This window comes from Barbatula barbatula, assembly GCF_947034865.1.
Source record: "Barbatula barbatula genome assembly, chromosome: 3".
Lineage (NCBI taxonomy): Eukaryota > Metazoa > Chordata > Actinopteri > Cypriniformes > Nemacheilidae > Barbatula > Barbatula barbatula.
Genome location: NC_136764.1, coordinates 13,102,612 through 13,119,595, shown reverse-complemented (window position 1 = coordinate 13,119,595; position 16,984 = coordinate 13,102,612). Strand labels below are relative to the sequence as shown.

Genomic DNA, 16,984 nt, shown 5'->3' with positions numbered 1-16,984 from the left:
TTTGCGATTTACTACCAAAGCCCTCTGCATATCATCCATAGTTTTTATTTTGCTGGCACCCTTATCTTGAACATTTTAAAATTGGATTCACAGAGCACATCATCTGTCTCAGAAAACTGGCTTCAGTAAAGAGGAGAACAAATGTTAATTTTCATGCTCCGTTTCATGCAACTTACTTGAAAAGAGAGATATTAAAGATGAAAGTGTGATTCAATAGGTGTATATGAAGGTTCTGAGCATCATAGTTTGTCGATACAACTTGAAAGAATTATGTCTTTGTCGTACCACGATTTTAATCAAAGCTTCATAAGAATTCAAAGTAGTTATGAATGAATTGCCCACCATTGCAATCAGTTGAGTCTGCAAAAGTGATTTTTTTTAATATACCTCAGGTGCTGAAAATCGGTTAAGAATTTGAGATTGAAGTTCAAAATTAAACTTAATGTCAGCCCTGCACGACTGAAGAAATGTTACACTATAAGCTATTCCAAGTCACTTTTATGATGAGTGCTTGATGGAAATAAATAAAGTAACCTTTAAAGATGTAAATGAAACTAAACTGCTGTGCTGAAAGCACCACAGTGTGAGTGTCCAGAAAATACTTTTCAAAATAAAGCACAATAGCACAATAAATAAAGGCAGCGGCTATTCGCAGTAATTGTAAGTAGACAATAAATGAAAATAGGGACATGCAGATGCTATTTCCGCTAAGTTTATAAAGCAGTAGGTTAATATGTGCAAAAGCATACTACTTTTTTATTTTAATACCTACTTATTAGTTGTCTTCAACAGTATGAACAGTATTGAAATCTCAGTTAGGCCAACAGTTTTATATCATTACCTTATTTATTGAGATTACATATGTAAAAAAACAACTAGACAATATTATTTATTTATTATTTTTTAAGGTGGGGCCAGTAAAGATTTTAAACGCTTGCCTGACCGCTTTTGAACACTTGCTCATCCTTAGCGTTGAGCCCTGAATTATGCATTTGACAGACGCTTTTGTCCAAAGCGACTTGTATTGCATTTTACTATACATTTGTTTCTTAGTATGTGCAATTCCTGGGGTCAAACCCATGACCTTGGCATTGCTTGCGCCATGCTCTTACCACTGAGCTACAGGAAAGCTGCTAGATTCTATTGGTACTTATACATAGTGGCAGATACTTTTTGCACCTCAGTATTATTCTGCATTAAACGTTATGCAATAATAATAGAGTGCAAATCATAATATGTATAAAAAATATCAAAAGGATGGTAAACTTATTGAGAAAATAAAGCCCTACACATACCGCCAACTTTACGTTTTATTCATAAAGTTTAAGTTTAGGGTATTGTATTTAAAACAAATGCCTTCATGATCTGATCGAAGCTGGAAAAATGTAAAAGAGCGATTTCCAGCATCAAACCTATACACACTTTACACCTTATACCACTGGAGTTGTTGTCTTAAAAGGTTTCGTTCTAACATTTTCTCTATTCCAATCAGATACTGATGGGCGGAGTTAGTGGAAATAATTTCTTCCAACAAGGTGGGCTGTTTGTACTCCGTGTAAATAGAAACTCCGATAAATAAATGTGAAACGTACCATAAAGTGCAGACTCTATTATGTATAGTTTAAGCCAACACCATCTATTGTCAATTAATAAAAAATACGGAAATAGAGAGATCTCGGGAGCACTGTTAGGCCTAAAAAGGACCCAGGAATTTCAAATTAAAAATCCACATGAAATCAAAAGTGACACCTTTTACTGAGAATCTTTAGGGATGTTCAGTTTAGGCCCCTGGTGGTCAAAGATCTCAGGGCACCCCGGGGCACTGATCTTATTGGCCTGCTTTATAACTTTTTGTATGTTATACAGTATTGTGAAGCTATTAGTGGGTAAGACTGTTTTAGATATTTATAGGTAATTGTGAGAACAACAAAACAACAGAGAAAAGTATGATGACACAAAAAGTATAAAGATGTGTACTGTTTAATACAGCAGAGTTAACAGTTGCTTGAGGTCCAATGGCAGGCTGTGTTGAGATGAATCACAGTCATAACAAGCCTTGAGCCCCTGTGTTCCTTATATATTTAAAAATACTTTTTCTGGTTACTCAGCACTACAAACCTTGAAGTGATGTTTCTCTGTCATCCTATGACCTGGGTTGGCATTACATAGAGTGTTTGCGGAGCGTCATGACAGATTACTCTATTGATCTTCAGTGCTTGAGATGGGCTGAGGTCTGCTGAACTCTCCAGAAAGAAAGATGTGCTTTTAAAGAGAGATGACAGCTCAAAGATAAAGCCACAAACATCCAACTCATCAAATCTCAAGTTGTTTACACCTGAGTAGATATTTAGAGTCAGCTCTTGTACATTGTAATGCAACTGCCAGTAGGCCAATTCCAAAGAGAATTTTTAAAAGTCTTAAAGGAATTGTTGATTTTCAACATACATTTTCATGAAATTAAGGTTTTTATGAAAACATTCCAGGATTATTCTCCATGTAGTCGACTTCAATGGACTCCAAACGGTTGAAGGTCAAAAATTACAGTTTCAGTGCAGCTTCAAAGTGCTTTAAACGATACCAGACGATGAATAAGGGACTTATCTAGCGAAACGGATTATTATCTGGATTCTGCCTACGTCAAACGTGACCTTTTCATCGTAATGAAGATGATTTTTAGAAAATGACTGATCGTTTTGCTGGATAAGACGATAATTCATCGTCTGGTATCGTTTAAAGCCCTTTGAAGCTGCACTGAAACTGTAATTTTGACCTTCAACCGTTTGGAGTCCATTGAAGTCCACTATATGGAGAATAATCCTGGAATTTTTTCATTAAAAAAAAAACATTAATTTCTTTTCGTCTAAAGAAAAAAGTACATAAACATCTTGGATGACAACAGGGTGAGTAAATTATCATGAAAATGCAAGTTGAAAGTGAACAATTCCTTTAAACAAATTTAACATGCATTTTCATGAACTGCAGGATTATGGGCTATCATAGGCAACCGAATGTCTTGAATGAATGTGAAAGCATTGGAATTGCTCAAGGCTCTGCAATCCTTCTAGAGGCTTTCAGACATACCCGTTGGCTCTGTGCCATGAAGGTGCTTTGAGACTTGAAGCACTTTAATTGTATTCAACAGTGTCACATTAGAGTGTAAAAGAGCCAAAGCTGTAATTGAATGTTGAAGCATAAATGATTGATAAGGACTTTATTTCTCTACTATCTGGGATCTTATTGGGGTCAGCATCGCTGTGCTTAATTGGATTTTTATATACATGCTAAATTAGGCATGTTTCACTGTCTGTCATACATAGGGCATACAATTATCTGTGATGTCTAGATTTTTCTATAAAGATAACTGCAAAATGATAAACAGACCTGTCTTTGCATTACTCAGTGCCAAGAGTGACATTAAGATTGATGTTCAAATTGATCAAAATCTCAATTTAGTTTAATGTACTCTGAATCCAAGACAAATGGACAGTGAGAAAGTTTCTGACAAGGTGATGTAAGCATGTGAATCTCTCATCACAATCAGTCTTATTTTCTTATCCACCAAAGTGCATTTTCATTCTTGTCTACTTTTTGTTGCTCTGCAGGTATCCTATTTGACAATCTGACTGAATTTCATGACACATTTACACGTAGAAACATCTGCACTTTTCTGATATCAGTCATCAGACACGTGAATCAGGGGGGTTTTGTGCAGTATGTGTTGACCAGTTGATTTTAAAAAACAGTAAACAGTATATCTCACATGAAAGACCCTGTCTATTGAATGTAGACACTGCTTGTTAGACAATGTCCCTTGAAGGTTTAATAGTTTATTATCTAGAAGAAATGATTAAAGTATATTCATGATAGTGCTATCTCTACTTTTGCCTGTTGAGATCAATTAAATACGAACACCTTTGTAGCACAGACTGCATGAATAATGCATGCTATAAGTTATTCAGCCTCCAGCTGTTCTGTTTTGAGTAAGCACACTTCAGATGGCTGCATGCTCTGCAGGAAAATGGAAATTACTCCCGGTAAAAGAAAAAGTAATTGATTCTTACATGCTATTTAATTTCCTGTGCATTCTAGAAATAATTGTGATAGAGTTAAAACCACATTAACAACAACTTTAAAATGTATTAGGAGCTTTGGGTGAGTTTGCTAAAGGCATATTTCTCTAAATGTGTCTGCATGGTGTACTAATCTTACCATGTTAATATGGATTACAACTGTTCTATGCAGTTTTTAAGAAAGCACAAGTAAAGAACTCTAAGAATGCAATTAATACCGTTAGGCTCTGGTAAATGATGCAATGATTATGCTATATAAGACCCTGGACCACAAAACCAGTCTTGAGTAGCATGGAAATATTTGTGGCTAAAGCCACAATATTTTACGCCATAAATCATTAGGATATTAAGATGATACATGAAGATATTTAGTAAATTTCCAACCCCACATACACGTATATCAAAATTTATTTTTGGGAGTGGATGCAGCAAAGTCGTCAACAAAAATGGCCAGAAACATGCACACAAACATAGCTCGCTGCTGCCAGTTCTTTGGAAATTACCCACTCAAGTTTGTTATCTATATGTAAAGCTTAGAATTTCAGCTTTCGGGTTCTTCTACTCTCCACAACGTCATCACAGCAGTAAGCCCACAGAGAGTGTTAACACAAATCTGTTTCTTTTTAGCAACAGCCAACTACCTCTGTTTAACAACTCCAAAGGCGTTTTTTTTCTTTCTGTTTTGGCATCCTCAGATTCCAGAGTTTTAAATGGTTGTGTCTCAGCCAATTTTGTTCCTATCCTAACAAACCATACATCAATAGAAAGCTTAATTATTCAGCTTTCAGATGATGAATAAATAAAAATAAGACTGATGTAATTGTTGTCTGGGGTCACATATTTTGTTTTACATATGGTTTTGTCTGTTATAGGGTTGTTTAAGAGTTTTTTTTATTTTTATTAAGAGGTTATTTATATATTTGATATCTTATTCTACATGTTTATTGTTGGTTTATTATATTTTCATATTTGAATAAAGGTTTGTTCTTTTTATTTTTAAGTTATGTTCACACATTAATCTTTGCCTTCTATTTATATCCCCAGTTTATATTGAAATCCCTTACCTTACTATGTTTGCACTCATAACATAATATATTTTGAATTAATGTTGAAATGATAAAAACGCTTTTTAAAAGACATTGTTGTGTTCATAAATAGGCCTTATATATTTCATGGGGCTTGTTTGTTCATAGCATGCTAGTGAATTCCGCTGGTGACTCTGTTTTTCAGTGAAACAGTACGTAAACAGGCTTATATCCGCGACTAAGGGACGCATTAAATTGTGGTTATCAAACTTTATTTCAATTGAAAACAAACCAGGCGGTTCAACGATTTGCGTGTAAGGACATAGAAGACTGGTTAATATTTGTATTATTGGTGTGTTTTTATAGGCCTACCTATCAGGTAGATAAGCATGTAAGGATCAAGTTTAAGTTTAGGTTCAGTTTTTTTTTAAGGTAGGCCTATAGTTTTTAAATATGTTGCCTGCTAAAGGAGTTCACTTTCCAGACCATTTCACAGTCTCACAGTCATGGGCGCCGTATAGGGGGTAAAAGTTAGGACAATTCCAAGGGCCCCTGACTGACAGGGGCCCCAACAAATGGGTAAAAACTAATTAATTTTATTATATTATACACTATATAAATCATCATCATTAAGTATATTTCAAATAATAATAAAATGACGATGTCTTTTATTTTACTTATTTTGGCAATAAAAGTTAAATATCCCCAATTGACGAAAAAGTTAACATCCATATTGACCGACCACCCCCCTGTATCTGCATGACATGGTTTGGTCCTGCCTTAGCACACTCATCAGTGACTGTGTTTAGTTGCAGAAAGTCGCGTCGCGTCAGAAACAGAGACCACTATGTTGCGCAGTAAAAAATCTGGTTTTCAAAAAAGAAAAAGAAAGAAAATGGAGAGAGCAAAGACAAAAGAAAGGGTGTCAATCTGTAACCCAGTTTTTCACCAAGAAAGACGGGTAGAGTGGTATTAACCTGTTGTCCATAGTGAAATAAGCTAACTAGCTGCAGGCTAGTGTCAGCCAGCATTTCATCAACATTTAATCAGTGCAGGGAAACGTTTAGCAAGATATTCATATTAAATAATTGTCCATGCCCATCTTAGCAGACTTAACAACAGATGAGTCGGCAGCACCCCAGTCTCCCCATAACTGCACCCCGTCCTGTCCCAGTGAAGAAGGTGAGCAACATTGTGTTAAGGACTTAACATCATTCCAGGGAGTCTGTGTGGGGTTCACTGTCTCTCTTGATATTTTTACTATAACAAAAAAGAAAGTGGAATATTCATCAATGACAGAAATCAAACACAAATTATTTTCTCACATAATGACCATTATGACATAAAAAAAGAGAAAAGAACCTCTTGTCTGTATTAGATGCATTTAGAAACAATGAGTAGTTTACCTCAACCTGCATGTAAGTTACAGACAATAAGCATGTAAAATAATCCAGTTTGATGGTTCATTTAGACTGAATTTTGTCCGTTAAATAACATCTATAGATACAGACCTTATTATTCCCATCATGAAGTCCAATTTATTTGAGAAGCTCGCTAGCACACACCTATCATATCTAATGTATGTAATCAAGTGATGATAATACAGAACTATAGGTAATTTGGGTCAATGTTCTGTAGTGTTAGTGTCATTTATTGGTATATATTTCCATTGTTTTTATTTTTGCAATGTTAACTTACCTTTTAATGTGAAGTCACTTGTACTGTTAGTTTTGTTATGACCATATTCCAAACCTTAAAAACCTATTGATTTAGTGATCACTTGATCTGTTTTGTAGCACTATAATAACCGTGATGTGGAAATTCCATTTTACATGTCAACTTTTTGTTGTTAGCATATATGTGCAATTAAGGAAATAAATCAGCTGTTTTCATTGTTTTGAGATGATGATGTTAATTTATTTTTATTAAAAAGTTAATATATATTTAGGTATTTTCTTTTTTTTTTTAAATCTGTCAATATTTTTACAATAAAAATACATTGAGAATGGACATTTTTATGGTGGCTTTTAATCTTGCATCAAATAGTGAACTGTATACTGTATGCAGACTTGCATTTACAGATCACCAGCAGTAAATATTTTGCTAGTACTAGTATTGAACTACAAGAAGCAAGACAGTTGCAAGCCTTTGATTAGAGTTATTTAAAGCTTTTGATTGGACAGTTAGGTCCTAGAGATGTGGTGCCAACAGCTGCACCGAGGGGGCCCAATTCAATCTTTTTGTCATGGGGCCCAAAATTCCTGGGGCCCCTGCGCACAGTACCCTACATGTGGTTAAATACTGAAGGTGCAAACCGTCCATTTGCGCCTCCTGGCGGAACATTCACGAACTAGTTTCACATGTAAATGTTTTTGAACTGCCGGCCTTCCCCATCGGCGGCACCCAGCGCGGTGGTAGAGAGCACCTACCTACTGTTTGATTTTTGATCATTGTAGATCATCTTCATCAATGTATGTCTGGTAAATATCTCCATTGACATCTCAGGAGCTTTGGAGCATAATGGTCTCCATGCCACACATCATAATGACATAAGCATTAAAGATACAGTTTGTACAGTGGCGGCTGGTGAAAAATATTCTCGGTGGGGCTGTGCCATACTTTTTTGTTTCCGTAACCATCGCAATAAAATTTAACACAAACTGCAGGACAGCAGTGCTCAGTGAAATAGTCAGTAATTATTTAATGCCAATATTAAAAAGTTGAGGCATTCGTACACAAAAACATAAACATCATGATGCACAAACACAAGCCTTTTATTTGCATTTAAACTGAACTTGTAAACAATTGACTATTTCTACATATAAGTAACATCTTTTGGAAAGGCTGTTGGTGCCATTGGTAGTAAATAGGCAACACAATATGCATGCTGTCAGAACAGAGTGGAAAGTGGACAATAACATTAAATTATTATAAAGTTTATAGGAATTCTTACACTGTATAAAGGATGTATAATATAGAAATGGATATCAAGTGGCTGAACTCAAACCTTTGACTGGAAGAATAGCATAAAGTATTTTATGATCAAACTAAATGTAACTAATTGTTAATGTGCTCCAGAACTGCAACAATTAATTGATACAAAACATATATACAGTAATATTAGCAAACACACTATTAACATTTTTTAGAGTACCATATATAACTGAATGATTTTTATGCTAAGGTCAACTATATACAAAGAAACGTGTGTGTGTGTGTGTGTGTGAAGCTACGGGAGAAGCCGCGCATATACTGCTTCCCTTTTTCGCTAGCCTGCTGTTTGATTGAGAGGTCAGGTTGATCTGGGCCCAGCTCTTTCACCCGAACTTTCTCCGACAAAGTTCTCCTCTCAAACGGATCTTGGAGGAGAGATTTCACCGAGTTAGGGTTGGGTCTTGGAGGAGTAACGTCCGCGCTCGCCATTGTCGTTTAGTAAAAATGGCGCCCCTAGAGCCCAGTCCTTATTTTATCAGGGCTTGGGGCGATAAAATGATCGCCCTTCTTGGATTCTATTTAAGAACGCTGATTGGCTAAATTTTACGTCATACATTCATATCTTAAATTAGCAATTGGCTTAACTGCTACATAGACCCGCCTCCTTGGGGCGCTTTCTCTATCGCCCCAGAGCTGATGAAGCGGTCAGACAGGCAGAGGAAAGGTTGCAAATATGATTTTGTATCATATTTTACATGTATTACTGGGTGCATTCCATATTTAAAACACACAAATATTGACATACTGATGTTTTTCTCATTATTATTACTATTTTTGTTTTAATTGTTTTAATTTTTTTTTTTCTGTGGCTTAAGGGGGGCGGCGCCCTAGCGCCCTCTATTGGCCGGCCGCCACTGAGTTTGTAACTTTTTTGTAGTAAAATATCCGAAAACCACTAGTCCAGTGTTATGTATTTTGTTAATTTGAGTACTTACAACATCTTAAATATTTTCAACTATATGTAAATCGTGAGATAATGTTCATTTTAACCTGTGACACGGGGCCGTTTCTGGCAGTCGCCTGTCAATGGCGTCATATCCGAGTAACCAAAGAAGGTAATCCTGCAACCTTCAGTCAATCGCGGAATTCAGGAAAGCCGATTAGAGGCTGTTATATGATTGGCTGACACAATTCGTGTATGCCGTTACGTTTCTCCAGACCTTGCATCTTCCTAATGACACAGTCGCTTTTACTGCCATAGAAACCATGACAACGCAGTCCCGTGGACAAATGTGGAAGTATTGGTCTAGCAAGCAACTATCTTGTTTTGCGCAGTCGCTATGCAGCACAATTATTTTTTACTTTTTGCAGCTGGTTATGTCAACCAAGACATTTTGACTAGACAGAGACACTGATCTAGCATGTGTTTTACTAGACAGAGACACTGATCTTGAATGTGTTTTACTAGACAGGTGAGCAACTTTACTGACAGAAAACGTATGATTATTATATCGACCAACAAGGTTAGTCTTATTATTTGAATGTATTTTTCTTAAAGTGTCATGTGTATATTTACTGAACGAGCTGAATTCGTTTTCAGATCTGACTGAATAGAAAATAATCTGGAATAGAAAGTATGGAATTATTTCCAGACAAACAAATTCCAGCAAACCATAAAGCAAAACATAAAACATAAATAAACATAATAAGAAAGTAAATAAAATACCTGCCTAAAACATTTTATTTTTATAATTAAATTCTAAAAAATATATATTATCTATAAAAAATGAGGTAGTAATTCAGTATTTGTATTTTTGATACATGGAGAAAAACGTGAATAATTACAGTATCCCACCCTTCGTTCCTTGTTCTTTATTTCTTTTGCTTTCTTTTAACTACTTTTTTATTTGATCCGCGGTGAAGCAGCGCTGTCGCGGTAACGCTGTCTTACCTTTGGATGCATTATTGTGTTGTACCACAGAGTGGCACTCCAGTACTGCGCATCTGACCTTTCCGGCGTCATTTGAAGTGAAAGGAAAGGTTATTCTTAAATATTGAGCATTTTTGAACTTTCCTAAATTGATTATGGATTATAAACTATTTAAAAAGGCTGAAGTTTGTAGTCATTATAGTTCGTGTGTAATGGGTGAAAGGAGTTCTCCAGTTAAATATCCTGTGGTCACTTCTCATGCAGCACGCGTCTCTTCCACACACACGCACACGCGCGCGCATGCACTGCTCTGCGTAAAGCTCATACTCACACGGCTCTCTTAACATCGCTCGTCTCATTTCACAATTGCAGTGTAGTGCAATGTTGTACACTCCATTTGTTAAACTCGATAGCTGAATATAGTTGAATACATACTACATTTTAAACGCTATAGTCGCTTTTCGGCAGACTGGCTACAGGAAACAACGTGCTTTGAATACAGAGAAGACTTTCTCCGAGACCGCGGGCTCGAGTCAATGCCAAGGCAGAGAAATATTATATTTTTCCGACTGCATGATACTTTCGTTTCAATTGAATTTTTGAAGACATTTGCCCCAGCGCTATTCAAGAAGACGAAACGGGTTTACCTTCAACGGAAGAGGGAAAATAACATAAAACAAGCACATTGGGAGCGCAGCTAATGAGAGATCTCACGTTTTGAGATGCTTAAGTGATTTATACCGGACCCATGGCTTCGCTTTACCAGAGATTAACGGGGAAGATTAATACCAACAAGTCTTTCCCACATCCACCTGAAGCCAGCCATCTCCTGGGTGGACAGGTTCCTGAGGAAGAGAATAAGGCTGGGAAGAGTCCCCATCATCCCTCATCCCGACCTCCTGCCCAGTGCCGCAAGAGAAACGCCTGCGAGGAAGAACACGTAAGAAATCGCCTTTCTAACCCATTTACGCACCAAACAGAAATGCAGTCTAGAATACTTGTAATTTGGTGTTGCGTTTACATTTTTTTGCGACGAGAACGCGCTAAAAGTTAGTATATAATATATTTGTAAAACAAAAGGTTTACAATGGCTGTTTAGTGCACTTAACGTCTATTTTTAAGCAGACGTTGTGTGGTTATTAAACTGACGCAAAACTGTTACAGGGTCCTGGGTTGTTTTAAGTCTCATCTAAATAGAAGCAAAACAACTAGTGACCAGTAGGGTGCTTTGGTGTTGAACACATCACATTGAGTTTTACGTTGCGTCCGCCACAGGCTGATCGCGTGCTGCTGTTTTCATCGAGTTGACCTTCGAAGACGAGAATTACGTCATAGTTTATGATGCGTCACGAATTGTCGGCTTTATACCACCTGCTGCTAATATGACATGAATAATTTTGTACGTAAATACGTTTGTGTTGTTTACATGAACCTAGTCTTGATGTAGTATGTTAGTGTTTATTTTATTTTCTGTGGATTTAATTGTATCGAATGTTTCTAGACCTACTCCACCAAGTCTATCCACGATATTTGTAGTAAAGCTATGATATTACAAATGATAAAAACAAATAATGATCTGAATAAGCAAATAAATAAAAATGCTTTCGAAGCGTATCTTAGCTTTGTACCACCTGCTGTCTATCAATACAGTAAGTTGTCCTTCAGAGACAGCATTGGCCAGTTTATTTCGTTGAGTAAACCATGATACTGAGCACTTGAAGTTTTAGGAATAATCAAGACTTTTGGCAATGGATTGGAGATATTGAGCACGTTTAACTAAATATTTCCAATTTCACACTCGCAATGCAAAATTTGTTTTTTTATTTTGACCAGGCAGGTTGGTAGAAATCAAAACAAATCAATCCACACACTAACAAATCAAAACATTATAGATTTGTCTTTGTTCCAGACTGTAATTTCACGATCAAATAATCCATGAATTAGCCCTACCCTGACCCCTCCCCGATAACCAAACACAGACCAGAAGCTTACTTTGGGCCAGGCACGTGTATCCAATGATACCGTCTATATAACCCAATAGCAGTTTTGCTTGGAGGTGTCTGTTTACAGTTTGTTGCCTTCTATTGTTTGTATTATATAGCCTTAGCAACTGCAGGGGGCCAACAGACTTGTGGACCCTATGAGAACACACACTGTCCAGTGTAAGTCTGTCAACACAAGTGGTTTGATCTGAATCTTTAATGAACAATGCACTGACTATCAACAGATGGGGTCTGTCAGCCCCCCTTCATTTTATAACCTGTCCTCTTTTATAAATATTAACTATTGTGCAAACAGATGGGTGAAACGAGCAACCTCTTTTTTTATTTTTCATATTTAGTTTATGGAATTTTACATGAAATAGTTACATTTCAGAATAAAGGTACATCGCCATCATTAACTTTTTGTATTTAAAAGATTTGACTACTCTAGAGCCCCTTTATCAGCTTCATATCAGCTTTATCTTATTCAAACTGTATATCTTGCACTTGCTAATTGCACTTCTGCTTAGACCTAAACTACATTTCGTTACACTGTACTTGTATATAATCTTATCTAATATGACCAATTTGGGACTAAAAAAACTGTTACTTACACTTGGTGTTAATACAGTGTTGACATGGTGTGTTTTAAAATGTTGTCACACTATCAAAATAATCCGTCTTTTTCTGTCAATAGTATGCAGTTAGACTCTCAGATCCTGTCAGTGTAGGAAATGTCACACCAAGTTTTTCATCTCGTGCTTCTTTGTTCTGTTCAGCAGGGCTGTGAGCCAATAAGGTGACCTTAATTAATCATCCATAGGTGACTGGACCAGAAAAGAGTGACATTTAAAAGGACAGAGGCCTTTGCATACGGTTCCATTAATGAAGAGAAACATATTGACTGTTACTATATACTCAGCTGGGGGGTGGCTGTCAAACAGTCTGGCTTTGTCTAGCGTCCACCCCTTGCGACAGGCTAGATAAGATCAACCAGGGGCCTGAAGACAGGAGGTTGAAAATTGTGGCTGAGCCTCCAGACCCAACTGTTGGTTTTCATATGCATCACTAGTTTAACATAGCCACATGACTCAGCTCGTGTTAGGACATTTGAGTAGCTTGATCGACACAATCCATTTAATTACCCTTCCACACACCAGTGAAAATAATACCATCTGTGCTGAAATATTACACTCAATTATAGGCTTAATTCTCTATTATGAATACACTATTAAGTGTAACTATACCAACATGGCAAATGGCATTGCACAGAATTACATGAGCAGTACTTGATGCCTTTAGTGTGTTAACATTAAATCATATTCATTCTGAGAAAATGTCCTACAATAGACGTATAAAAGATTTTTAAGCTTCAGCAAATGCACACTCTCTGGTTGGACGTGCTTTGCTATGTGCTTAGATCTGTTCCAAGATATTAATCCACAATTCTAATCTCTTGGTTACATCACATCTCTCTGGGGCATATTCGAGTCATTCAGCCATTTTACTACACATCCCGAGGCAAAATCTGTTAGGTGTGAGGGACTATGATGGTTTTATGTCTGAAAGCTAAACAATTCTCTCTGCAGTATGTGGATGTGGTGGTTATCCTATACTGTATGTTATCCTGTCTACTAAAGTGACTTTTTCTGCTCATTTTAAAGTGATAGTTCACCCAAAATTCTGTGATCATTTACTCATCCGCTTTCTTCTGCAGAACACAAAAGAGGATATTTTGAAGAATGTTGGTAATCGAACCACGGCGGTACCCAATCACTTGCATTGGTTTTGTTTCCATATAATCTAAATGAATGGGTTCCGCTGTTGTTTGGTTATCAACATTCTTACCAACTTTCATCACATCCATCATCCTGGGTGAAAGATGCCTTTTGGTGAGGTGCTGCTAATAATGCCCTTTGTATGATTCCCATCAATGCAATACTCATTGGGTGTTTTGGCACTTTATCACAAGACACCCTCAGTCAAGGGAGGCCCACCGCAGGTTGTTCAGACCTGAGTGTGTGTTGCATTGTTACAAGGTCATTGTCATTGCTTTGAGGCACACAAGCTTAAAGAAAACCTCAAGGCTAATATATCAGTTTCTTTGAAATGTGCTTTTAATGCTAAAATGCATCTAAGTCATTGAATGACAATGATGCAGATACCTTTGATCTGTTCAGATGTTTTATAGTCAAGACCAAAGAGAAACTAACATACATATTTAAAATAAGTGACATTTGAGAGTTCATACAGTATGTCTGTGTTTCCAACTGTGAAAATGGCAGAACAGGTTGTTATTCCTGATGCATGTTTTGTTTCCGAGTGGCTCAGCATGAGAGAGACGTATCACTGAGATCTCCCTCAGGACTCGACGTGCACTTATGAAATGTTATTCTTTCTTATTCTTGTTATTCTTCTTTCTACGTTCTCGTTTACATACTAGATTTATAAATACGTTTTATTTTTACCTAAACTGGCACAACACAAAGCGTTACATTTTTCTCATCAAACGCGATTGTTTCGCAGTTTTTTGCTTGTCATCGCACGCGGTTCACGGTGAATTCTTCAAGTGTCTGTCACTTGTAAAGATCAGCCAACACAAATGCCTAGACTGATTTCTTGAGACGAACAGATTTTGATTTCAATAGAAGTTATATATAGACTGCAGCTGAACAGCTGAAATCCTACCAAACCTTAAGCCCGACCTGCCTCGTCCAATAATAATCTCTTCATGTGTTCGGAATTGAGTTTGATTGAGTGTGGAAAGGAAGTTGATTGGAAAGACTGGCTCTGCCCGTTTGAAATGTGACTCTGTGAAATGCATCATATTCGAACAGACGGCAGGCAGCAACAATTCAGGCCTGTCATATCAAACCCCAGCTGTCATGGTGAGCGTTAGACTCCAGTTTGAATGTGCAAACACTCCCCACTGACTAAACACACTGACACAGACACACAAGTATTGGCTTTGCTGTCCAGATAATTTTATGATAACATGTTCCACCTGTATCACATTAGTTGATGCTTTTTGGTTTGACCCTTAGTTGGCAAATTAGTTTGTAGCCCTTTTTTATGCAGACAGATGATTGTGGGTAGATAATCAACTCCTTTAAGGGTCACAGGCCGTACAGACATCTGGAGTGAGTGTTTTAGAGCTGATTACAATGTCTGTTTCTCTGATGACCAATGAGAACAAATTATCTGCATTTCCCACTTATAATGAAAAAACTGCACAATAGAATTGTTTATAAGTAGGCATGGGAATTGTAAGGAAGAATGGTTGTTCTATTCCACAATACACTTAGTTTGTCCCCTTAGGGCTACTGTAGAAACAACATGGCAAATTCCATGTAAAGGGACCCATGGTGTATGTAGATACTGTAGCAAAAGCTCATTCTAAGGCAATAAAACGTAACGCTTCATTATGTAAGGTCTTTATAACCATCTGAATACATAGTAATGTATTTTATATTGCGTTTCTGTCAATGAATCCTGGGAAAAATTACACACTGGACCAGTCCCCAGTTTCCTATAATAAGAAGCTGACGTGCAGAATGATATCACAGAACTGTACGTCACATTTTCTTAGTGCACATTTTGTTAATATTAGGCCATGCTACGTAAATATGTAAAAATGAAGAAAAAGTTAAAAAATAAAACCAATTCCATTTTCGAAACTCGAGCATAAAGGTTATTTTTGACCTAACATACATTTTTGGAACAGCCTCTGCAGGTTATCTACAGTATACAGTCATTATTCATAGCCATCCTTCAATTTGTAAAAATGAATGAAAAACCTGATTAAATAAACCCTCCTATAGAAGCCAGAATACTCATAATTCTTTTTGATCTAATATACGGTTCATACATTTTTAGCCAAGAGACAAACTTTCCTTACAAGCATAGACACTTCCTGTTCACTCCAATTGAACTTTCACCACAATCAAATAAACGTAGCAGACCTGGCTCTGTTCTTTTGCCTGTCTACCTATTAAATCAGTCTGAAGGGCCTGAAAGTTTGACTGCTTTTTGTTGTAATGGCTTCCTGTCTCTGCCACAAAAGCAGCTCCCTCTTCCCTCAAAAGGTCCTCTGCCACACCGTTGCCATGGTTTCTGGGTTGAAAGGGTGAGGCTGATGCAGACTTTCGCAAAATCAGAAGCTGAAGTGCCAAATATGATATCATGTCATCATCTGAGGTTATATTTGCCAGTGTTCTGATAGCATTTCTTCACCACTTTCACATGTTTTTCTAATTTAGTACTACTAAAATCTGTTATTTACACACATAAATAATTCTACCCTTTTAAAAAGAAGGCATGTGCGAAGAATGTGTGCGTGAGGGTGACAGGCTCTCTTCACACATCACGTTCGTCTTCAGGTCTTCGAGAGCTTGCTGTCACCGAGCATCGATCTGCTTTCCTTGCCAAACCTCCCTCATTACAACCCACCCCGGAGCTTTTCAACGGGCCATCAGTCAGCTCTCAGCCCCGCCCACGGCTGTGATGACAGCCTATCTGTCATTTCCTGCCACGCCCTGGGACGTGTTGGCAGGCCATCAGTATGGGCCAGCTCAGCGAAGGAAAATCTTGCCTTATTCAGCCAAGTGATTGCAGAGGTCTGAGAGCTGTGATTGTTTTTTTTAAATACACAGTGTAAATAGAATCACAGGCATTTAGCTGTATGTAATGGGTGATAAATTCTCTGTAAAGCAGGGCTGCCTGTCAGAGGTGACTGAATGAGTAATGGTTGTTAGCATTATGGTGCTCAAAAGTTAAATGTACTACATAAATAAATGGTAAATGAGATAGAAACATTGAACAGCTGCTGTATGTGCATGCTTTCACAGAGAACATCACTGAATTGTGACATAATGCACTTCAACAATGAAAAGATAATAAATGAAATTGTAGTATGTGATGTAGGACTTAAAGGTATAGTTCACCCGAAAATGTTAATTCTGTCATGAATTACTCGCTCTCTAGTTGTTCCAAACCTGTTTAAATGTCTTTTTTTCGATTGACCACAAAGAAAGGTATTTCGAA

At 37.1% G+C, this 16,984-nt stretch overlaps 1 protein-coding gene across 2 annotated transcripts in view; it reads left to right on the top strand.

Annotated features, from left to right (window-relative positions):
• The window catches only part of dpp6b (dipeptidyl-peptidase 6b), a 100,082-nt gene that overhangs the window by 15,262 nt on the left and 67,836 nt on the right, over positions 1 to 16,984 (top strand). The window contains exon 1 of one of the 2 annotated variants that reach the window (XM_079452835.1): positions 10,242 to 10,899. The exons of the other annotated variant lie outside the window; for it this stretch is intronic. Within the exon in view, the coding sequence (XP_079308961.1) occupies positions 10,708 to 10,899 (192 nt within the window). The 5' untranslated portion in view covers positions 10,242 to 10,707. Of the gene's footprint in view, positions 1 to 10,241; positions 10,900 to 16,984 lie in introns of those variants that run through there. 2 annotated transcript variants of the gene reach the window in all.